This window comes from Ciconia boyciana, chromosome 16, assembly GCF_034638445.1.
Source record: "Ciconia boyciana chromosome 16, ASM3463844v1, whole genome shotgun sequence".
NCBI lineage: Eukaryota > Metazoa > Chordata > Aves > Ciconiiformes > Ciconiidae > Ciconia > Ciconia boyciana.
In genome coordinates this window covers 3,983,278-4,006,838 of record NC_132949.1, presented here as the reverse complement: position 1 = coordinate 4,006,838, position 23,561 = coordinate 3,983,278, and the positions used below count along the sequence as shown (strand labels likewise).

General features: G+C 36.9%; 1 protein-coding gene across 6 annotated transcripts in view; it reads left to right on the top strand.

Annotated features, from left to right (window-relative positions):
* The window catches only part of HELZ (helicase with zinc finger), a 92,011-nt gene extending 69,134 nt beyond the window's left edge, over window positions 1–22,877 (top strand). For 3 of the 6 annotated variants that reach the window (XM_072880948.1, XM_072880946.1, XM_072880947.1), the window contains exons 22-31: window positions 2,131–2,335; window positions 6,414–6,465; window positions 7,303–7,496; window positions 9,891–10,101; window positions 10,594–10,670; window positions 10,836–11,403; window positions 11,772–12,012; window positions 13,165–13,678; window positions 16,520–16,772; window positions 20,032–22,876. In XM_072880948.1, coding sequence (XP_072737049.1) covers window positions 2,131–2,335; window positions 6,414–6,465; window positions 7,303–7,496; window positions 9,891–10,101; window positions 10,594–10,670; window positions 10,836–11,403; window positions 11,772–12,012; window positions 13,165–13,678; window positions 16,520–16,772; window positions 20,032–20,363 — 2,647 coding nt within the window. In that variant the 3' untranslated portion in view covers window positions 20,364–22,876. Of the gene's footprint in view, window positions 1–2,130; window positions 2,336–6,413; window positions 6,466–7,302; window positions 7,497–9,890; window positions 10,102–10,593; window positions 10,671–10,835; window positions 11,404–11,771; window positions 12,013–13,164; window positions 13,679–16,519; window positions 16,773–20,031 lie in introns of all 6 variants that reach the window. The other 3 variants (XM_072880949.1, XM_072880950.1, XM_072880951.1) reach the window with 3 other exon arrangements.
* Window positions 22,878–23,561: the final 684 nt, after the last annotated feature.

Sequence of the window (23,561 nt, the reverse complement as noted above, 5' to 3'; positions counted from 1 at the left end):
AGAAACTTACTAAAATGAAAGTATAGGCTATCAGCATGGTACATAAGTTACAGGCTTGGAAGTTAGGAATTGAGTTTGCCTTTTGAAGACCAGCAGCTGTTTATATATGTATAGCTGTTCAAAATTATAAAGCAAAAAGATAATTAAGAAACAAGGAGCACTGGAGCTTTATTGAGATGTATCTCAAGCTTTCCCTTTAATACACCATTGTCTTGTTTCACTGAATAATTGAACATTCACTCTTTGAAAATAGTGCTGGAGGGGCTCAGGCATGCTGCTAGAAAGATGGTTCTTTTTTAGTACAACAGGAGTATAGAAGTCTGAGAGAAGTGACATTTCGTTAGGAAAAACAGACCTCAAAAAAGTTTAGAGAGTACTTGAATTTTATGAATATTCTAATACCTGTCAAAATGAGTCAAGACTCTGTAATGATAGTTGTGGAGAGCTTTGTGAAGTATGCCCAGGGTAATCATTACATTTCTGTGTGTTACGATCGGACTAGACAGGGCTGTTTTGGCAGACACTCCCTTTAAACTCCAGAGCACACTGTAAGACAGAGACAGCAGTATTTTATTCTCTGTTCTTACACCCCAGTACAAGTGTTCCATGTGTAGAGAGACTGCTGGGGGCATTTTAAGCAAAAGTGGATGGGTTTCTGGATTTGTGGTACTTGGCAGTGGGTTTGGTGACTGAATTGATTAATCAGAGGGAGTTCCATCATTAAAGCATCCCAGTCAAGTATTTCATTTTGGTTTTTAATCCTCACTTAAAACCTTGCAAGACGATTTGCCTTACAGCGAAATGCAGAAAAAGGGCCATCTTGCACCCTGAATTTTAAAAGAGCATTTCTTGCCTTTATAAAATCACAACAGAAGATGGGCTTTTAGGGAAAACTATTTTGAATTCTTAAATACATGAGTAACATTACAGTATTCTTGCAAGAAAGACATTTATGCTTGCAAAATGTGACACCGCTGTTAAAATTAGTGCACCATAATCTCTCATTTTACAGGTTTTGGGAAATAACAGTGTTTGCATATAGGCCAGACCTTATTACTGAAGGGTCAACTAGAATGAGTTAGTCAAGCACGCCTTTAAGATCATTGTCTTTTTAATACTCTTTTTCAATAACTTTCATTACTCTTGATTTTTTGAGAGAGAACAGCTCAATGAGTTTGGTTTTTTTTAAAGTGACATCTTCAGACCTTATTTAAATATCTTTTAAGCTTAAGTAACTTCACCAAAAAAGTTCCTTTGAGGTTAAAAAAAAAATAAATCATCATTATAAGTGTAAAATTTTTGTATAGATCCTGCTGTGGACGTTAAAAATGTAAAGACTTTTTTATAAGCAATAAAAAGACATGTCATAAGAAAGCAGAAGACAGGTAGGAATGTTCTTTTATTACATGGTTTAAATAACCCCTCCACCCTCCAAAAAGTTGGATACAGAATTTTCATAGAGAAAGTCACGTGTCATCTGATGGATGCTTGACATTTCTTCTGTATGTTATAGAAATATCTGACACGCAATAAAATTTATGGTTTTATTTGTTTTCCACCAGAGGATCTCAAAGGCCCTCTAGATACTCCTGACATGTTAATCTTCACGCAACTCTGAAGTGTTTCACAAGAGTAGTTTTGAGGGTATATCTCAACTTTGGTATTTGTGACACTGGAATTGAACGATCTGCTTAAATTCATAGAATCTTTTTGTCATCTTCTGGGACTGAGAATCTATATAATCCCCGTGACTCTTTGAGATTTAATAAATTCCATAAATCACATGCTTTCCAGAATTTTAAGCATTGTGTTCACTGTGTTTGGCTTTCTAGGAAAAAAATTCCAAGTTAGACCTGTCCATGACATTAATATTAAATGTAATATACAGCCAGTGCTGTGATCTGATATGCATGGACAGACCCGTATGCCCATTGTAAATGATTGGGGAGCTTTGCATTATGCTGTGGGGTTCAGATGCATGTATCAGCTTGCAGGATGGATGGCTTGGTCTGTAAAATGAGCATACAGGAAAAATAAAAATACCACACAGTTATGTTAAATCTGTTTTAATTTTAACAACATTCATCAAGTCTTACTCCGTTTTATTGTTTCTAAAAATTGTTTCCATAGGAAATTTTGGGAAAGGTTTATTGCCCTATGTCATGAGAATGAAAGCCTCCACGGTATCACATTTGAACAGATCAAAGCTCAGTTGGAAGCTTTGGAGTTAAAGAAAACTTATGTGTTGAACCCACTGGCTCCTGAGTTTATCCCCCGAGCTCTTCGGCATCAACATTCAGCGAATACCACCAAACAACAGCAGTCACCACCAAAGGTAAAGTTTCACTGATGATGAATTTTGGCAGAAAGGGAAAGTGAATGTAGAAATGCCTTTTGAGAGATGATATCAGAGGTTTATGGAACAAGCTGTTTGTTTTAAAATGGCATCAGTGCAATCAGATATGAATGCAAATTCCAGAGGGATCCTCAGCGTTTTCAAGTGAAAGCTCTAGACTTGTATTATAATACAGTATTTAGCAATATAGCTTGGGGTTGTCCAAGCCTTGTTTCCTTACTAAAATGTATACCTTGGTTCACTCTGGCATGTTCATTGACTGTGTTGCAATGACCCTGACGAACTTCACCCATGGGTCTTGGCCTCAGTATTTAGATAAGCCAAATTAAACCCTCTGAACAAGAGGCAATCCCTATCCCAAGCAGCTTGTGCTCTGACTGTACCCCGAGAAACAACAGGTTGATATAGACAGTGGCAAGGAGTATAAGGAAACAACAAAATAATAGCCAAAAGTGGTTTGGTTTGATCTAAAAATCACATTTAAAATTCAGGGAGTTATGTTATGTAAGATAATTGATTTAATTAAAAGTATGTTGTAAAACAGTATATCACCTAGATTAGCTCACTGATAATGTCCTTCAGAAGACCAGATTTCATTAGGATCAAGAGGGCAGAGAGATGAAATTACCACTCAGCGGTAATTTTATCAGCTCTTTTTGTAAAAGCAGGTAAAGAAGTGATGAAAATACATAGCTTCCTTAGGATGATAAAGAATAACACTAAATTTTGGAGCTTTTTTGGGGAATGATATATTAGTAATTAATTCTGGTTTAATAGTTCTTTGTAGTTTATTTCAAAATAATTTGAGTTATAATTCCATTAAATTGTGTTTAGAGATGCAACTAAAATGCAGGTTGTCAGCTTTGTGATGAATTCTGTTGTACAAGAAGGAACAAACGTATGTATTTCCCATAGCTTTGCATTTTTGTTGCAGGCTGTATCATTTAAACGAAATTTTTACGACAGGTTTTTTAACTTTAACAGTACAAAAAGGAAAGTCTTCCCTTTGGCAGTCCTTCCCAAAAGAGAGTTTGTAAGTGAGAACATTTGGTTTCTTCATCAAAATGCATTACTTTCTGAAACAAACACCAGATTTCTAAAGCATCTAGTCATGTGTCAAAACACTAGGCTTGCAGAAAAATGTAAATGAAAAAATTGTCTTTAAAAAGTCATTGCTGCACTCTCATTTTTCATGAGTGCTTCAGCCTTGAATGCATTTTCTTTAATAATAGAACATCACTATTGATATTTTTTGTTTCCTAAAATGAAAGAAGAGTATTTGAAAATGCAGGTATAGTACATTTAAAAAAAAAAAAAAAAAAGGGCAGGGCTTGGGGAAATGAGAGTCTTGTGAATAGACTGTTCTGTTTATTTTTCTTCCAGTTTGTTAGTAAACTAAGCACTTGTGCTGTAGAAATCAGAAGAGACACTTTCAAACTGCCAGCACTGTATTTTCAGCTTAAGATCTGAAGTGTTTTACCACCTATATCATAATTATAATAAAATCTCTTCCCTCTGAATACAATCGACAGCTAGCATGTGCAGTAACAGAAGTAAAGCGAGCAGGTAATTCTCAAACACACACAGAAAATGGCTGTGATAAGTGATACATTTCCCTTTGCTCAAGTTTTAAAAGCATATGGTTAGCTTTGCTTATCTTAGACCTCCTAAGTACAATATTTAACATTAAAAGATGAAAGATTAAAAACCTAGTGCTGGTGTATTTTGTAGTGAAAAAATGAGAACAGCCTCCGATACAGTGTTTTGTGGTGAGTTTACAGACATCCGTGCAGCTCAGGGCTTGTTTTTCACATGCGCTGAAAAGTGATTTTGTAAATACGGCACCTTCTTATTCAGCAGAATTGCTCTTGGATTTATGTAAGGACATTGAAAACCACTTTGCTGTTTATTTTTTAAAGAAGAAAAAAAGTTTCAGTCCTGGCTCTCTGAGAAGCAAACAGCTAATGTGGAACTGGCTGGCTGTGGGCTGCTGTGCTTCATGGCAGCCCTGTCTGTGAGGGCATCTGCCTTCACCTGCGTTTGTGTGGCTTGGCTGGGGATGGTGGAAGTGCGGAAGGAGCAGCAGAGTTGGATAGGCACAGCCTTTATTAAAGGTGATAATGTGGAAACAGAAAGTTTTCAGAACTCGGAGCTTCCCACAGGGTTGTTAGTGTACAGTAAATTAGGCTCTGAATTTTACAACTCTGCCTACCTCCCGCTCACTGCCTGTGCTCCAGCTTTTCGGCCTGGATTCAGGCACTTAAATTGGGATGTGTCGTCATCCTAGGTATTTTATACAGCCAGTGAGGACCACAGATCTGATGAAGTCTCTGGAGAATACTCTCTTCTTCTGTCTGTTGACTAGAGGGGGATCCTAGGAGTGACAGGGCTGTTAACTGTGTGAAGTCACCTAAATATTGGTCTGAGTTTCCTCTAAGTGCCTTTATGTAATGTGGATTTTTATACTCTGAAGGTGGAGCAAGTTTTTAGAGGAAACTGAGTGTGTCCGTGCGCCAGTGCTCTCAATCGCCATCAGTTGAAGTGTAGATTTAGGTGTTCTGTAGATGGGTAGGGAAATGAACCTTGATCTGGAAATCTTTGAGAAATGATAACAGTTAAGTCCTTAATAGACTATTATAAAGTCATTAACCCATCAAAACTATTAAAAGAAAAAGACAAAAGAAAACCAACACCTCCTTTCCCCAACTTACAAATGGCCCCTGTTGACTTATATTTACCATTACATGCTGAAGCTCCTGTTCAACAAGACAGCTATTCTTATGAAATTATGTAATTATTTGCTATTTCAGTTTTTAAAATATGGCACCTATAAAATACAAGTATGGTAGGTAGAACAGAGATTTGTTGGACTTGTGCACATACAGCTTGATACTAACTGACAGCATAACGGATACAGAAATGCCTTGTACTAACCATGAGTGATTAAGGCATGTAGCTCTCTACATTTTTAGACTGAATCTTGCTCTCTTTAGTGAATAAACAGGTTTCTTTTGTTTAAGTGCTGCAATGAAAAGCAATTATTATTTTATTTTTCAATAATTCATTTTTAAAGCGAGACAAAAATTCAGAGGCCAGTTCTTTAATCTGGTTTATGCATGAGTCAACATTGTCGAACAACCTGTCTTTGTACCCTGACTAATTTGCTCAGAGTGCTGGAAAACTGCCTAGACTTATTTCCTGGGCAAGAAAAGTTTTGCAGCATCAAAGGGTTTTTAGATTTATTTTAAATTTGTGAAGGTACTTAGGTCCAGATTAAGTAAAGTATTTCTATCCTGCAAAAGACTTATGACCATACTGGCATTTGAATATGTGCTCACAGTTTATGAATATTAACTAGTTAGTTGATGCTATAAACTCATGAGCATGTAGGAGGGATAACTCGGTTCTGTTACCCTCCTTTACTAATGTACAGTTCAGCAAGGAAAAACAGTTTCCCCAGAGTGCTCTGTTTCTTAACTCTACTACATTGTACTTTTGGGGAAGCAGTCACTAAGGGGCCAAAGTCCAGAAGCAGATATGTGAGATGTGGTAGGGAGGCAATGTCTAACGAGGCTGGGTGAGCAACTGAGTAAAACTGGTGGCAGCTACGTTGTCTCCAAGTTGAGTTGAAACCTGGAGAAGAAAATGGATCATGCTTCCACTAAGAGCTGCCATGGAAGAGGAATACTGAGGATTACGTTAGTACTGGGTGCTGCTCCTAAAATAAGTGAGACAGTGAGAAATAAAATGGTGAGAAAAGAAACTCAAAGTAGTTTGCTGTGACTCTTCTTGCATCTGAAAACAGGCCTTGGGAGAGAATATCCCCAGAGGGACTGGTAATGACGCATTGGTTAATTGAATTAGTGGTATTTAATGTCCAACTTCGTGAATTCATAGTCACGTGATGGAACTGGACAGTTGAATGTGTAAAAATCAAATGTTGGGCTAACTTCGTTCAAACTCTATTTTGTATTTAATTATAAAGTTCACTTGAAATAGAAAGCTTTGGTTTACGTAAGAATGCAAAGCATTACTATTACTGTTTTTCCCTTTAAAGGGCAAGGTCCATCATCATAACCAGAATGACCATTTTCCACCTGATGGAATTGGTAAGTATCTGTGCTGTTACTGAAGGAATTCCTCTGAGCTCATGCTGATTTGGCTTCAGTGAAGTTGATAGTAATTTGACATAAATTGAGTATCTAGTCTGTTCTCTATTTGAAAGCCATTTACTTCTTGTGTGCATTTGAGAAACAGATTATAGACTGTTAAGTGGACATTAGGTATTTCCGAGGCTATCCCTTTATAGGTGTTGTGGACACTGAGTTTAGAGCCTTAACACAGCATTGTCGTTGGCCTCTTAAAAATGGCTGTGTTTGAAATTCATAATGTAAAATACTGTACTAGTGAATTTGCACTATAAGAGTTAGGATATTATATTGCATGCACTGGTTTATGTTGTGCTTTGAACTTACATTGTGCTGTCATATATCCAGATATTACCAATGATACTTTTGCAAGGTAGCATGCAACAGCTTAATAATTTTGGTATTAATTTGGAAAAGCATTAATTTAAAGCTTGTCTTCCCTGCTAAAGAAAGGAGCATGATTCTAGTTTTTGATGCAGTGTTTAACAGCTACTCTGACTGTCAGCATATTTAATTGGTTTGGGACATTCTTCCGTTAATGCAGTTACCAGCTACCTGTTTCTCTATATCTCAACTTGTATTTTCTGCCTCTTCAAATTTTTGAAATGGGATACAGGATTTGATTAATGCTTTCTCTCGGTGTATCAGACCTATGCTATTAGAGAGTTGCACACATGCTTTATAAAGATAGATGCTATTAAGATGGAGAAAGAAATAGATAGTCTTCATATTCTTTTTGTGTATATATCTTCTTTTTTTTTGTGTGTGTGTGTATATATATATTTTTTTTCTTTCTAGTTCAGCCCAATCCTTCTGTTCTAATTGGAAATCCTATCCGAGCATATACTCCTCCCCCTCCTCCTCTGGGACCTCACCCCAATCTGGGGAAATCTCCAAGTCCTGTTCAAAGGATAGATCCACACACTGGGACAAGTATTCTATATGTACCTGCTGTCTATGGAGGAAATATGGTCATGTCTGTGCCTTTGCCTGTAAGAATTCATTTTCCTGTTGTTCCCCCCCCCCCCCAATTATTGTATGTACAAAAATGAATGGCAAAATCAGTTAGCGAATATTTTGCAAGCTTTTTCAGCACTTTACTTCAAATACGTGGGCTTAGCTGGCTCTAGGAGTGGCTGTGCAGAGGACCACCAGAAAATGAGGACTTAAAAACATTGCTCCCACAAATAACTCCAGGCAGCCTAAAAAGCAATTTCATGTTCATGTAATTTGGTGTATTTTCTCAGCTCTAGGTTTAGGCACACCAGTGGGATCTGTCTCATCTGACTTGAGATACCTGCATCTGAATTAATTACCTAGTCCAGTTCTTAATCATTGGAGAGACATAGGTGATTCAGACAGAGCTTGTTTCTCTTTATTGGCTTCATACAGTTTAAATTATCAGCTTTGGATGTCTGTAGTGCAAGGTGTCTGAAGTGAAGTGATAAGAAAAATAAGCATAATGGGATGTTTTCCCCTTCCAGAACCTCATAGCAAACCAGTTTCATCTCCAATCCTTTTCCTTAATGACATTTGAGAACACAATGAAGATCCCTAATCAGGTCTTTTAGGCAACATTTATGTATGGAATTTTGCATTACAAATAAAACTGTCTCACCAAAACGTACACAAATTAAAGAAGCAGTCTCTGCTTTATTTTTAACCTCCGCAGTCACATATTCCAGGAAGAGAATGGGGAGGAAAGAACAAAGGCTGCAGAAGCGATGTTGTGGAGTAACATGTATGTGTGTACACAACTCCTGAAGACATGAAGGACGTGGAACCCACACATGCAGATGTGTTTAACTCCATTCGTAATGCTAAACATTGGCATACAGTTCATTTGTTTTTTAATAATATAAGTCCTCTCTTACAATTGAGGTTATGGATGCTCCACAGGGGACTTGCTGTAGAAACTCTAGTTTCAGTTGTATGTGTTAGATCAGCTGGAAGCTACAGATTGGTTTTCTGTGCTAGGTCAAGGAATTTTCCTTTTTCCTAGCTTACTAGAAATCTGTGTTTGATGGATAAGTTTAAATGCAATGAGAAGGCCAGCAGCTGTTTGTCATGCTCGCTCACATTATATTAATATCAAACCAAGATAATTTAAAAAGTTCTGTCTTATTGTTCCAAGGTTAACATTTTTATGTATTTCCAATCAAAAGAAGTATATTAAAACTAAGTATTTTGAGCTTACCTTCCCTGAGGATGGATTTTTTAAAATAATTAAGTGGGAAGACTGAGGTACTAATGAGACAGCTGCTTTTGAAAAGAAGCTTGTTGGAGATTGTACAGGCAATAGTAGCCTAAAGCTAAAGTTCAAAGTGCACATTTCAAGGGCAAATACTAATTTAAAAAAAGAATTGCATAAAAGCTGTTACACTTAAAACAAGTAGGGACTGAAGTAAAATGTGTTTATGTTCATGTAAGATAAAGTAATCTCTTTGCTTTGTTTAAGGCAGTTTCCATATGCAAGGTAAAAACATGAGGAGGTTGTCTACTGTCATCAGTAAAGGATGCTTTGTCAGCCTGAGTGTTGATGATTACTTTCCCTGCACTCTCCTCTTATTAATACATTTTCATCCTTTTAATAAATTCCCTACAGGGCAAGATTGAACTAATTTGATCCAGAGCTGTCTTCCTTTGCATTCCTTTTAGGAATAAAATTTAAAATGTTGCAAAAATTCCTGACTTTTTTACATGCTTTCAGGAGGTGGATTTTACTTCAAATATTTAGGAAGATGATCTGCAATACATGTGTCATGTAGCATAGACACGTTGGAGTGGCCCTGCCATTCTTAACGTGTGGATAGTCTCTTGATTCTACCAATGGTCCTGTTAACTTCACTAAGTGTCTTGTGGGTGCAGAGGTATGCTATGGCCACTCAGTCTGTGTTACAACACTGGGTGGTACAAGGACCATAAAGAATTCCTCAGGTTAGAGGCTTCTCTCTCTGTTCCCCCCCTGAGACACAGCCTAATGTCTCTTTTAACTACCAGGAGAAAGGGCTTTCTATTTTCTTGAACTTCACCCACTTCTATTTATTTGGAGAAGAGATTAATATAAAGTTTATTAAAATACAATTTGTCCATCAGTCTTTTCTCTCTGAATTTTGAAACCACTGAAACAAGAATGGGTTTTGATACAAAATTTTTTGCCCAGCGTAGTCCTCCAAAATCTTTGCTCTTTGCCCCTTGCTGCTAGGCCTGCCCTTGTTGCTCTCCCTTTCCAGCACCACCTGTAGTTGTGTGGTAGTGTGTCAGGTCATCTGATGCATGGAAAACTGGTTCTTACTGATGTAATATCAGTGTGCTTATTACGTTACTTCCTTTAATGTACCTTAACAGATTGCATCTTTTTTTTTTTTTTTTTTTAAATTATGTAGGTACCATGGACGGGGTATCAGGGTAGGTTTGCAGTTGACCCTCGAATCATTACTCATCAAGCAGCTATGGCATATAATATGAACCTGTTACAGGCACATGGGCGTGGGTCTCCTATACCTTATGGCCTGGGACATCATTCGCCAGTTAGCATAGGACAACAGCAGCAGCTTCAGCACCAAGACAAGGAGCAACATGAACAAAGTCGAAATGGTTAGTTGTTGAAATTGCATTGCAAATTAGTTTTGTTATGAGGGAGTATGTACTTTAAATAGGGTATTGTGGAAAGGATTTTTTTCTTTCTTTCTTTTAAGTGAAATCGAAGGATCTACAGAGTTGGGGAAATAACCTGTGATTTGCCATTACAAATAGAATAACTAAGATATTGTGAGATTCAGAGGAGGAAGTAATCAAAGTTGGGGTGTGTGTTTGTTGAGGGCATAATTGGTCTGTCTCTGTTCTACAGTCCAGTGGTAACTACTGCTGATGTTATTTGCAATTAAGTTGGAAGAACTACTTAGTGATGATTAATGAACAAAGCACAGAGATTAAAGGAAAAGTGTTATTTGGGTAAATAATATTAAATATCTATGATGCTGTAAATGCTATACTATTAAGTCTAAATTTTCCTGTGTCTGGAAAAAAACTCTCAAAATAATAATTTTTTCATTTAAACAAATTAATTAATTTCTTAAATATATTTAGGTAAAAGTGAAAACACTGCTGGACCTGAAATCAGTAAAATTCGAACACCTGAGAAGAAACCTGTGGAATCCAAGCAGGTGGGTTTGTCTTGTTTGGGTTTGGTTTTGTTGTGTGGGGTTTTTTTTTTGTTTGGTTGGTTTTTTTAATATTCCCTCTTTTAATGGATTTATTCATTACTGACATGTTTTTTGTTTGGTTTTTTAATGTAAATTTTCAAAGTTTTTTTCATTCTCTTTTTCTAGGTTGACTTAGAAGCAAATTCTCAGAATAGAAGCCCAGAGTCACGTTCCAGTGTTGGTTATCCTAATGCTAAATTTCATCGCAAAGATAATCTTAACCCCAGGCAGCTGAATCTACATCTCACCCCACCCCACTCACAGTATGCAGTTCCCAACCGCCACTTCCAGCATGTGTCACAGATACCAAGGCAGCCATATCCTCTGCAACAGCAGCAAAACCTTTTAAGTCAACAACAAAATCATTTGCCTGAACAACAAAACCAAATGCCACCCCAGCAAAGCCAGGTAGTTCAGCAGCATAATCATTTGAATCAGCAGCCTCCACAACCTTCGCAGCTTTCCCCTGCTTACCAGGCAGGCCCCAGCCAATCTTTTTTTAATAATCCAATTCCCCACCGACCACATTCTCCTGCTGTAGATGCTGTGATTTCAGAACAACACCCCCCACCTATGTTACAAGAAGTCAATAATCCTTTGAGGCCCATTACACAGCACAACCCTGTTCTGCCAACCCACTTGAACAACTTCATTGAAGAGAATCCATCAGGAATGCCCTTAGGGGACACTTTAGGTAGGTGATTTTCCTTTATTTAAATTCGGAGTGTGCATTTATAACTACATTGAAGTGAAAATGAAGGAGGTATTTACCTTTTCAGGCATATTGCCTTGAATTGGGTTGTTGTTGGGTTAGTTTCCATAAGTAATGTCATTGAGCATAATTTGCTGCTTGAGGCATGTTTGAATATTCAGCACTTTATTAGAAGATTCATGTTTATATGATTTTCCATGTGATTTAAATAACCAGGTTATACACTGCAATGCAGTTAGTATATAATAAGCCCTGGAATATACTGTATAAAAAGTATTCTTTTTTTTCTGACATAAAGATCTTTAAAAAGGGGCATTAGATAAATTTTTTTTTTAAAACTATTTTTATAGATCGTATGCATGGAAATGTAGCTTTGGAAACAATAAGGCAGCAACAACAAGCCAGGTTACAGCAATGGAATGAACATAATGCCTATCTCAGTCAAGGCACTATTCCATATCAACACCATCACCATCCTCATCTACCACATCTTCCTCAGCAACCAATTGGATTGCATCAACAGCAGCAAGTTAGGGCAAACTGGAAACTTGCCAGTAATACAGAAGATGAAACAGAGGCAACATATTCAAGGTATTTGTTTACTGAGTCATCAGAGCTTGTATAAAATTGAGCAGTGGGCACCTATCTGTAACACTGTGATCAAGTGCAAGGCACTTAAAGGTATTGCTTTTTGCTGCTGGTATTATGAAGGTTAAAATAGTTGGCAGGCTGCTTACAACTATGCTTTTATTATGTGTTATGCTTTATTCTGTTAGTATATTGGGTAGTAAAGCTGTAGTGGAAAAAATACTTTTATGGAGCTTTTCAGTGCTGTATTTATGGAATAAGGAAAAGATAGAGAGTAACAACCTTGTGTTTATAAAAGAGATATCTGAGTGTAGTTAAGGCCTATTTAAGTTGTAAATTCTTCACATTGAATTAGGAGTCTCAGATTTATGTGCTTGAAAAGAAACAAACCAACCCCTCCCCAACACTGCTCCCCAACAAAACCTAAACTTTTCTTCCTTTTGAAAAAGCCTTTGCTTTTAAAGGCAGATTAAAAAAAATGCTTATATTTGAGATGGAGCATTAGGGGGCAAGAAGGGAAGCTGTTGAACATAAGCAGAAAAATGGTTCCAGTGGTCATCAGCTTTAATCATGTATACTGTAAAGGCTGGGTTTTTAAATTGCCTCTGCTTACTGTCATCTCCCACTGTGCTTTATTTTCCATCTGGTTTATTATAGCCATGGTAAAGCCTCTAAATGCTCTCTTATCTGACTCTGTGAAGTGCTGAATTGAATATTCTTGACCTTTTGAAGAAGTTTGGAAATATATTGTGCAAGTGAGGGGAATCCCCAATTATTATGGTCTTTGCCTTTTAAGGGGTTAAAATTTTCTTTAACTATGTGAAATTTTTTACTTTGTATAATAAAGCAGGAAATCCTTACCTTAGTTGTCTCTTAAGAGATAACAAAAAATTGATTCTTCTGACTGAAAAGGAAATCTCAAGAGTTATTAAAACTTTGAGATGATTCAGGTAGGTATTTCATCCAAGTAATCCTCTTGTGCCTAATTTCTGATTGCTCACAGTCATATCCTTTGAAGTTAGGGTCAATAAGCGCAAAGATGAGTATATTTAAATTCAGTGTTTTGTGCTTTGAGTTTTCTCAACCTCAAAAAGAGTGGGATTTCAGCAAAACATTTTTTTTCTTTTTCTTGATACATTTATTCTGTCAATACAGATTCCAGGATTTGCTCAGAGAACTGTCACACCGTGATCAAAGTGAAAGTCGGGACTTAGCTGAAATGCCACCCCCTCAGTCAAGACTGTTGCAATACAGACAAGTTCAGCCCAGAAGCCCACCAGCACTCCCTTCTCCTTCCTGCAACTCTAACCACAGTGGTCACTTTCCTAACTTCACTGAAAACAACAGAGACATTGAAATACCCAGTAACCCAGCATTTCAGCAGCATTTACCCCAAATATACAATCCTCCTTTCTCAATGCCATCTGAACATATAACCCCATCTCCCTTGAAATACCTGCAACCTGATGGATCGTGGACTTACGCTAACCTACAGCAGAATCACCTTATGGGGCAGGGCTTTCATTATGGTATACCTCCATTGCCCCATAGGTCGCAACAAAACCCTTTTATACAAATACAGAATCATCAGCATGCAGTTGGTCAGGAGCCATTTCATCCACTCACATCTCGAGCAGTATCTGCTTCTTCGCTCCACAGCTTAGAAGAGGTAGGCATTTTTCTCTGCGTATACAATTGTCGTGTCATTTTAATATCAAATTATATTCTGAAGTGGTCATGAATGCAAAATATCTCACGTATTAAAAGCTCACACTGGGAATTTCTGCTTCTCTGTTCACCCTGTGCTTATCTGTGGTTCTCATCAGTGCAGGTATAACAGTTTCTCTACTAAGCAGGAGGTCTGGGCTTTTTGAATGTTACTCAGAGTTTTCTTGCAATCATTGCACTGTTATCTGCATGTCATTTACCTGGAGTGCAAATTAACCACACCCCAGGTGCAAACTCATGAAATGACTCTCTGGAAAGTCAGGTTGAGTTACTTTTCATACGAACTTGAGACCAGAGCAGTGCAGTTGTTTTAGTGTGGTACAAAACCTGATTTAATAAATCCCACCTGGCCTGAGCTAATTCTGTGTAAAGCTATCTTGTGTCTTTTTGGGGCTCAGAGTGTTGGAAATCAGTGCAGAGATATCCAGCTGTGCTGCATGAATCTGGGTCCAGCACAAACCCTGCCACAGCAGAGCTGGCTCTATCCCTCTCGATCTTTTTTTGTTCTGGACTCTAAGGGGGTGTGTTATGGGATGCAGACTATCCAAGCACATACAACTAGGACAGGTCACATTTTGAACAAGAGCTTTTAATCCCTGTTGGAATCTGGAGTGCTAAGGAGTGTATGATATGTAGACCTGGAGTATGCTGGAGCCAGGTTGTATTCCAGGAATATCAGAATTAATATTCTCAGATAATCTTGCACTGACTGTGTGTAATCCAATATTTGTACATAAAGTTAAGTGGCTTGTTCTGTGATGGATTTCTGTCAAGGTTTTTACAGAAGCTGTGGGGGTATCCCTGCTCATCACGGTCCCACATAATACATACTTAATTGTCTTTCAACTTCTGAAAATAGAAAATACTTAGTTTATATGCCTGAGCAAAATAACTAAAATTGAATTCCAGTGCGTTTTACAAATTCCTGTCTTACACAGATCCAGAGAGGTTAATGGAGTCCTCAGGCCCAGCTAGAGCTGTAGTAAGGTTTGGTTTTATAGACATTTAAAAATTCTATGTCTCGGTCCATTAAGCCATACCACCTTGTATAAAATCTAATACTTTGTGACAACAGTTAATGTCGTCAGTACAGCGGGACATAGGAACAATGGCTTTTCAGCAGTAATAAACTAATAAATATTCCTACAGAGTTTGTGACAGCTCCTGCTATCTGAAGACAAATAGACTGAGCCTTTATGTAATTAGTGCAAATTTGTTTTAGTTCTTATTTCTTCTTCCTTTCAAAATATGTGACAGAAATGCCAAATGCAGTAAAAGTGTTAGAAGACAGAGACTTGCATGTAACGTTTCCAGGACTGCTAGTTCAGCTGGTAGGTAGGACTGAATATACAAAGAAATCAAAATGCAGTTTTAGGTGTATTTTTAACAGAGAACCCTCATGTAAGGCAGGTGTCAGGGGAGATGTCATGACTTTTGGTATCTTTACTAAACTGTTTTCTCAATCACTATTTATAAAACTGTTCATTGACTTGATACTTGAAAGCTTTTGCATATGGTTGGTCAAACCAGATTTGAACTGCATATCGAAGGGAATACTTAAGTTATTCTGTCTGGTCCTGTACTTGCAAGTGTCCAGAACTTTGATAACTTCCTGATTGCTTACCAAAATTGCCCGTTAAACTCAATAAAAAGTATACTTTTGGGTGTGATTCAGGCAGTAACTTCTGAATTTTGGGTTTTTTTGTTGTTAAAGAATATCCTCAAGAGAGTAGAGTGACAGGATATCTTAAGTGCTGTTCCCTTGGTAGATCATAACAGTGTGGCAGCTATAATGAGATATTACAGGTTTTTTTCATGCACTCTTTTTCTCCCTGTCTGTTTTTTGTGGATGATAGAATAACAATATTGGGGCATTGCAAGCAAGTTATTTGATGTTTATTTAGCTAACTTTTTATGACATTTCATTAGGATGTTTACTTTTTGCCTTTACCAAGTATAGATTTACTTGCATGACTTCTGTTATTTGTGCTCTTGTTAGTCAGTACAGTGCAGAAGGAAGCAAATACTGTGTTTATTTTTTAAAAATAAACTGTAATACAACAGGCTTGCTTTGAATCTTGAGAAGGTTTAGAGGATCCTTAAAACTGAACTCTTGAAGCCACCAGGTTTATTAATGGAGCTCCTGCCTTTTTCATCTACGTGATCTACAGGGTTTATGGAAGCAAGTAATTTCTGTAGTTTCAGATGAAATTCTCTGCATTATTTCTCCGGAGGGCACACACTTCTCCAGAGCATTTGTTTTGTGTGTACATACACAAAATCCAGTATACAAATGTGTCATGCTTCCCCAAATCCTGGTATACAAGTCACTCATTTGTCCCTTGGAAACGAAAAGCCATTTTTTTCCTCTCTACATTGTAATTGAACATTTTCTTTTGCTCTTGTATCTTTCTGTGCTTCCTTTGCCTCCTTTGTAAATGCTGGGTAGCTTCCTCCTCACTGTGTGATACATCTCCCACGTAGGAGTGTAAGATGGAAAGGTTGATAAGAATTAAGGAATCTCAGTTGACTCTCTTTGCACTTCATTTAAAAATCTTTGTCTGTTTTGTGTGATTAAAATACGTTATCAGTGACTGCTATATACAAAATATAATGTGAAATGTATTAGTTTTTTTTTCTAAATGCAAAGGACTTTTTTTTTTCTTTTTTTTTTTCGTAAGGCATTGCAGGGAAAAAAATTGGATGGGAAAATGGTATTTGGTGCATGCAGTTAAATAAAAGGAGCAAAAGGCCTTTTTTTGTTTTGTTTTTTTGTTTGCAGTATGAACCAAGAGGACCAGGCAGGCCGTTGTACCAAAGAAGAATTTCCTCTAGTTCAGTCCAGGCTTGTTCTGAAGAATTAAGCACTCCTCAAGACAGTCTTGGTCAGTGTAAAGAGCTTCAGGACCACAGTAACCCATCATCTTTCAACTATTCATCACCTGAGTTGTGGGTAAACTCCTCCTCATCTGCCCCATACCCAAACATTCCATGCAATGGAGCCAACAGAGCAGTTCCACCCCGGGAGTTGTTAGGTAGGTACAGACTTGATCTTGGCTTCTCTGCTTCTCTCTCTGCTCCATTAAGTAGACTATTCAGGCTGGAGTGAGCAAGTCTAAATGAAAGGGCTGGGGTTATTTTTTTTCTTTTCACAAAATGCTTTCTGCCATCTCTTCAAATCCCGAAACTAATTTACACAAAGATTTTTTTAAAGTATTCATTGTTTTAGTAGTTAAAGGTTTGCTTAGAGTAATCCTATTTTCATTTGCTGCCTTGTTAACATCCTGGTACATTGCTGATGTCTTAAGAAGAATACTGTTGAGTATTCTTCATCTACAAAAAGCAATACTGCTCCTTAGTCTGCTCACAAAAGTTCTAGTAAACCCACGTATTCTCTTACAGTGGTTTCAAGTGCAGCTGAGTTTTTGCTAAAAGGACCTAAGGTAACTGGTGGGATTTATTTGCAAGATAGGTTATTTGTTTCCAGAATCAATGATATTTCTTGTTGATATTACAGTCTGGGGGAGAAACAACATAAACTGAATTAGTAATCTCAGTGTATTTCCTAGTAAATTCTGGTACTTCATCAAAATAATGATGAAGTTTAAACTCTCACCATGGAAGAATCGCACTGGAACCTGGCTTCCCTGGTGGTAGGAGCAGTGCTGATTGATTTAGCAGAGAGAAACTAAATTAACTTTTCAGTGATTAAAAAAAGCTGCAAGTAGAGAGTTGGAGCAGCGTAACTGTTCTTCTGTTCTGCATATTTTTAATGTTTGTGGGGGAAAAAAAAATTACCAGGATAGTACAGTTTCTTCTCCATGATTTTACTTTAAGGATTTCCAATGATAATTAAAAAATATGAACAATAATTAAATAATGAACAGTAATAATTAAAATATGAACAATCTTCCAGTGTGAACATTAAAAACACTTAATAATGTGAAAAAATATTTATAAGCTGGTTCTATTGCCCTTAAAAGACCTAATTGCTTTAGGTCAAATTTTATAAACCTAAAACATCTTGTAATTTCATAGTGTAGTAATTGTGAAGTAGAAACATGCAGTGTAGACTGAATGAAAAAAAGCTGTTTATATCAGCGACAGTGCTCAAGAGTTAAGTTCCTAATGTGCATTTTCATTTCCAAAGTGTGAAAATGTTGTTTTACAAAAACATATTTATAGCGCTGTCTCTTGTGCTAAGTTCAAAGCTTCAAGCTCAAGGCACCTCCTTCAATCTGTTTATATTTTTACTGAAAACCAAGGAGCTGAAAGCATGATATTATGTGTCATCAGGAGTGGCATCCATCTCTGAAGTTGCTCTCTAGACTCTGTGGTTTTCTAATAGGAGCTGAGGAACCCTAGCAAGATTATGCTGGGATAGGCTGATTCCACATTTCCTTGCTTTAATGTAAAGATTGAGAACATGTTTGTGAGTAAAATCCTCAGAGGAAATATGCGTATGTAAAAAGTACCATATCTATACATTTGCTAATAAATCCTAAGCGAAAGGGGCAAGTTTTGACTAGTATCTGTCTGTATCTGCTACGAAAATATTTTTATTGTAGTTAAGCATGGTTTCTGTTTTGTAAATAAATATATGTGCAACATCACCCTGTATCTAATAGTTCATGCAAACAAATCTCCATTTTTATGGCTGCTGTGCTTTTCTGCATTTACAGCTCACTGGCTATGATGATCATTTTTAAAGCCCAAATGTGTTTTATAGTGCTAAGGGTTAATGACCAATAACATCAGTGTTTCTGGTTACTATTGATTTTTATCCATTAAATAAAAATCCATGAGAATGAGATGCTATGAACTAGTCCTGTGCCTGTGTGTGTTGCCTGAGAGTGAGCAGTCACGACCCCAGACCGTTCAAGGGCTTCTATTTCCTGTACATCAGAAATGGCTGCGGCACAAGTATTCGGTTATATCCACGTGGATTTATGGAGTGCAAGGAGAGCTGCTGTGAATTGCTCAGTGTTGTTATATTCAGGCATTTTCCAAAATTGCAATTTGAGAGTATGATTTGCATTGCTTTTTCTGTTGATAGAAAGAAAATGATTTGAGTTCTTTTTCAATATGTTTATTCCATATTTTTTCTTCAGTTAGATACCTGTACCACACACAGCTTTCACCTCTGGCCGTGTTTGTCATTACTTGCCTTCTCTTGAGTGCTATGGTTATTTTGGGGAGGTTTTTTTGCTTGTGTTCTGGGGTTTTTTTTTTGGAATCGTAGCAACCCTAGCAAAACTCTTTTGCTTATGTGCTTTCCATATTCATTCTTCTATGGGTTGGGTTGGGGTTTTTTTTTTTGGTTTGGGGTTGGTGGGTTTTTGGTTTGTTTTTTTTTTTTTTTTGAGTACTTTATGAAAAACAAAAGCCTGTGTGTGACCCTTGCAGTGAGAAACTTACTATATACTTATGTTTTTCTACTTTCGTACTCATTTGATGGTACATTTTTGTATGTGCACTCTAAAAATGACATCTACATTTAAAGATTGAAATAATTATGGAATATATCTGTTGCCTAATTCCTAGGCTATTTTAGATAGAATGTATACCTGCATTTCAGCGTAGAGTTCCTCTAGCTATGTAAGACAGCAGGATTCTCCAGACAAAAGTAAGATACCTCATTAGGATTCAGGAAATTCACTTGAAAGCAGTTTTATACCTATGGTTTAAAGCACCATTTTTTCTGATAGTTACAGGAGTTGTTAAATCTGGAGCAAGAACATATTAATTAGCAGGAATGCATTCAGACTAAAATATCAATAATTAGTTGGTTGGCATTCAGGACTCTGAATTGCTGTTTGAGAATGAATTATATATGGTGCTGTAAATTTTAATTTTAGCCTATTAAGCTATAAAGCAAGAAGAATGAAATAGTCTTTGTGCTGTCTCAGTGGATAAAGTGTTTAAATTAGAGTATATCCCATTCTGAAGCAGCTTACCTTCAGTGCATCTGCTAAATCCGCCTGTGCAGAATTGCAGGTTCAGTGTTAAGAACTCCATAGGTACATGCACATGGAGAATATGTTTAATAACATCAGTCTTCTCGGCATTGCTGACAAGGGTAACACAAGATCCAATCGTTGGAAATGAAGCTAGATAACTTAATTATGCAATTTCCTAGGACCAAGTGTCACTAAACGTAGAAAATTGGTGGTGGTGAAGGTTACCAGAAGAGGTAGTTTCAGTACCCCTCAGTACTTGCTTTGGGGTTACTACAGATAGATTTCCTAAGTCAGAGCTGCTCACTTAAACAAACTCTGGTTACTCCTTTCACAGCTCCACCGAAGACGGTCAAGCCCCCAGAGGAACACCTGAAGGCCGAAAACATACAGCTATCCAATTCCTTCAACTACAGCGTGCTACAACATCTTGGCCAGTTCCCACCTCTCATGCCCAACAAGCAGATCGTCGAGTCGAACAGCAACAGCCAGCAGAACGCTGGTGGGAGCAAGCCTGTCATGTCCTACGCAAGTGCTCTGCGGGCTCCGCCAAAGCCCAAACCTCCTCCTGAGCAGACAAAAAAGAATAGCGACCCTTTGTCTTTGTTTCAGGAACTTAGCCTAGGTAGTTCATCAGGTAGCAATGGCTTTTACTCCTATTTTAAATAATCAGATTATTTTTTTTAGAGAGAATTTAATTTTTATTTGTGTCAGTAGATCTAAGATAGTTGGGGCTTCACCTGTAGTTGCAAATATTCCCTTTGTTTATATTAGTAAATATATCCTCACTTAATTGCTTTGCTGCTAGACTTGCAACTAATTTTTTATTATATTCCATTATTTTGCATTTTTTGATGTGGGTCGGTTTTTTGGAAGCTTTTCTGTAGGAAAACACACACATGTTATTTTTTAATTTGTGTAATGTTAATGATAGGTTGCATTAAACTAGCAGCTGAGAGGTTACCTGTACAACTTTAAAAAAAGGAAAAAAAAAAAAAAGAAAAAAGAAAAAAGTAAAAAAAAAAGTTTGTCTAAATTGTATTTAAGAAGATTGTAAGTAGCATTTACATTTATTCAATAACATTAGCATACTATGCTGGGTTTCTGTACCAGAAATGGCCAGTTAATGTAAAAATGTATGTTATTTCTGCTTAAATTCATTTAATTTTTTTTTTTTTTAAATAAAGGTGCAGCATCTTCTAAATACTTTCAGTTTTATCAGCTTTTTTGTGAAGGGATGCTGCATTCTCAGACTTTTATAGTTTTAGATTCTGTATGATGTGGTATTGTATTTTCCATCCACTGTAGGGTAAAGTAAAGGCATTCTTTGCAGACACCTATGCCATTGTTTGGAAACATTCAGATAAAAAGTATTGGTATACTTTAAAATAAACAATTAAAAAACCCACAAAAAAACAAAAAACAACAAAAAACAAAAAAACTCTACATTTTATTTTTGGACAAGCTAGTAATATAAGCTTGTTTGAAAAGTTAATTTGATAGGTTTTTTAAATGAATCATGAAGCTGAAAATAAATTTTTAGGTATGTTGGTGCTTAGTAGATTTAATAACTATTTTAAAAAAAATGCGTGAATTTAGTAAAATACTTTTTTGTTTGTTTGTTTAATTTTTTTTCCACTATGCATGTGTAAATGTTTGTAATCTGGCTTTTTCCTCCCCCCTTCTCCAGTGGTATAAAGAATTGTGCCGCTTTAATTTTTTTTTTTTCCGGTAAAACTTTTGGTACATTATTTGATGTTTACATTAAAATGTGACATTATACAAGGAAATTCAGATATTTTGCTAACTGTTTTGTTTGAGGAACATCATTAAAGAAGAGATTTAATGTTTGTCAAAGCTGTATCCAAATTAATCTAAATCTTTTGGGGATAAGAATGGTTACCAGGTTATTTATCTGTACGAGTTCTGCGAAGTTCTCCACAAACCTGGCCCTTTAGGAATACAAACTGAAAAAAAAATAATTGTGGGATATTTACAAATTAAAGAAACAAGTGTGAATGAAAACTCAGAAGATAAACTTTGTCCATAAAGATTTCCGGTCTTGCACACTGTTCATACTTTTGCGGCTGGGGAGATAGAGAGGGGTGTTTGTATAGTTTCCCCAGAGAAGCAGTCCCTCCTTTTACACTTGAAGAAATAACTTTAAATCTGGGAAATATTTTGCAGGGACTGAGCTGGGTGTATTTGCAGTATTCCTCTACTTCTTAGATACAAGAATTAAAATTTTAGAGCTGTGTGGGGGTGATTTCAGATTTTTACAGCTGTCCATGGGACACCTTACTAATGAGCAGTGGCTACTGCTGTATTCAATCAGATTTTTGCTCTGGCTACAATCAGGTTTTTTTGCATTTGACTTCATGTTTTAAGGCAAGGGTCTTTATGTATGGGGTTGATCTTAAACTCAGTACACTGCAGAGGTTTGCATATAAATTTTTGATTCCAAATCTTTGCTGGTTCGTGATTCAGAAACTTAATCTGAAAAACTTTTTCCTTCTTTTTGCTGTAAAGAAAAGCACGCATAACTCGTTAATTTATTTCCTAATGTCTATACCAAACAAAAGATGCTGGGAGAGGGGAAAGCCCCTGCCAAGTTATGCTTAGCACTTCAGCATATGGCATCAAATCAAGAGGACCCAAAAATGAGTAGAGGCCAAATTCTGCAACCTTGAATCAAGCAAAACTACTGTTAAATGGGTTTTTGCCGAGCTGACAGCTGCAGAAATAGGTCCACGGGAAATTTGTTTGCAAGGGCCGGGCGTGTGCTCAGTGTAAGTTAGCCTCAGTCTTTTTTATTTCAGTGGAGCTGTGCCAGTTCTCCTCAACGGAGCACCTGGCACTGCTCTGAGAGAAGAAAAATCTGTGTGCCTGAACGTTATAGTCTGTGAAGAGTTCTTGATGAGATGTGCAAGACTATGACAGAGGAGAGGTAGGGTTCAAATGCACTTCACTTCGCCGAGTCGGCATTGTAATTTCAGGGGTTTCAAAATCACTCATTTATATGGAGCAGTCTTTTGATTCTGTTCACCATATTTGAATATTAAACTAATAAACATCACTTGTTAATTTACCGCTATCTGTCAATTAGTTAAGGGTCGCATCTCACCACATTTTATTCTGTTTTACACTGGCATTTTATCTACACTGAAAGTATTATGCATAGAGGCGCATTTTCTCTCTGACTTACAATTTCAATTCTGTAACTTTATGAAAATCCCTGCTGGTTTTGGTTCTAAATTTTCATAAGTACTCTCACCCAGGGGTTTGAGGATGGTATAGTAGAGATCTTCTGACTATCAGCTTTGGAAATGTTTAGCATGAATCAGTTGCATTTCTTAGAGTTAATTTTTTTCCAAAAGATTATTTATTTCGAAATGTCTTGTCTAGCCATTATATGTCATGTATATAGCCCTGAGTGGGATCTTTTGTTTTTAGAGCAAATTATCCAATGTTTATTGAAGTCATAGCTGTTTAAAAACCCCCGAAACTGTATTGTAAACTCTTCTAGGGCTTTAATCGAACTCTTATTAAAATCAAATTAAGCCTTACAGATGACTCCAGTGGGCACTGGCTCAGGCTGCACTGTAAATATGGAGCTGTTGCGATTACAGTGAAAATTCAAAATGATTAGTTTAGATTTTTGGTTTGTGTAAATTGTCTCAACTCTGAGGAAATGAATGGAGGCTTGGGCGTATACACCAACTGCGTGTTTGGCTCCTTGACTTTTTTTATAGCTAAAATGGCACACTTAAAAGTACAATTAGTGCCAAATCCCACGCTCCTTGTCCAGGAATAAACCCCCGTTGTTGTCTGTGGAAAATTTAAATGATGAGGTCATCCCGATCTAAA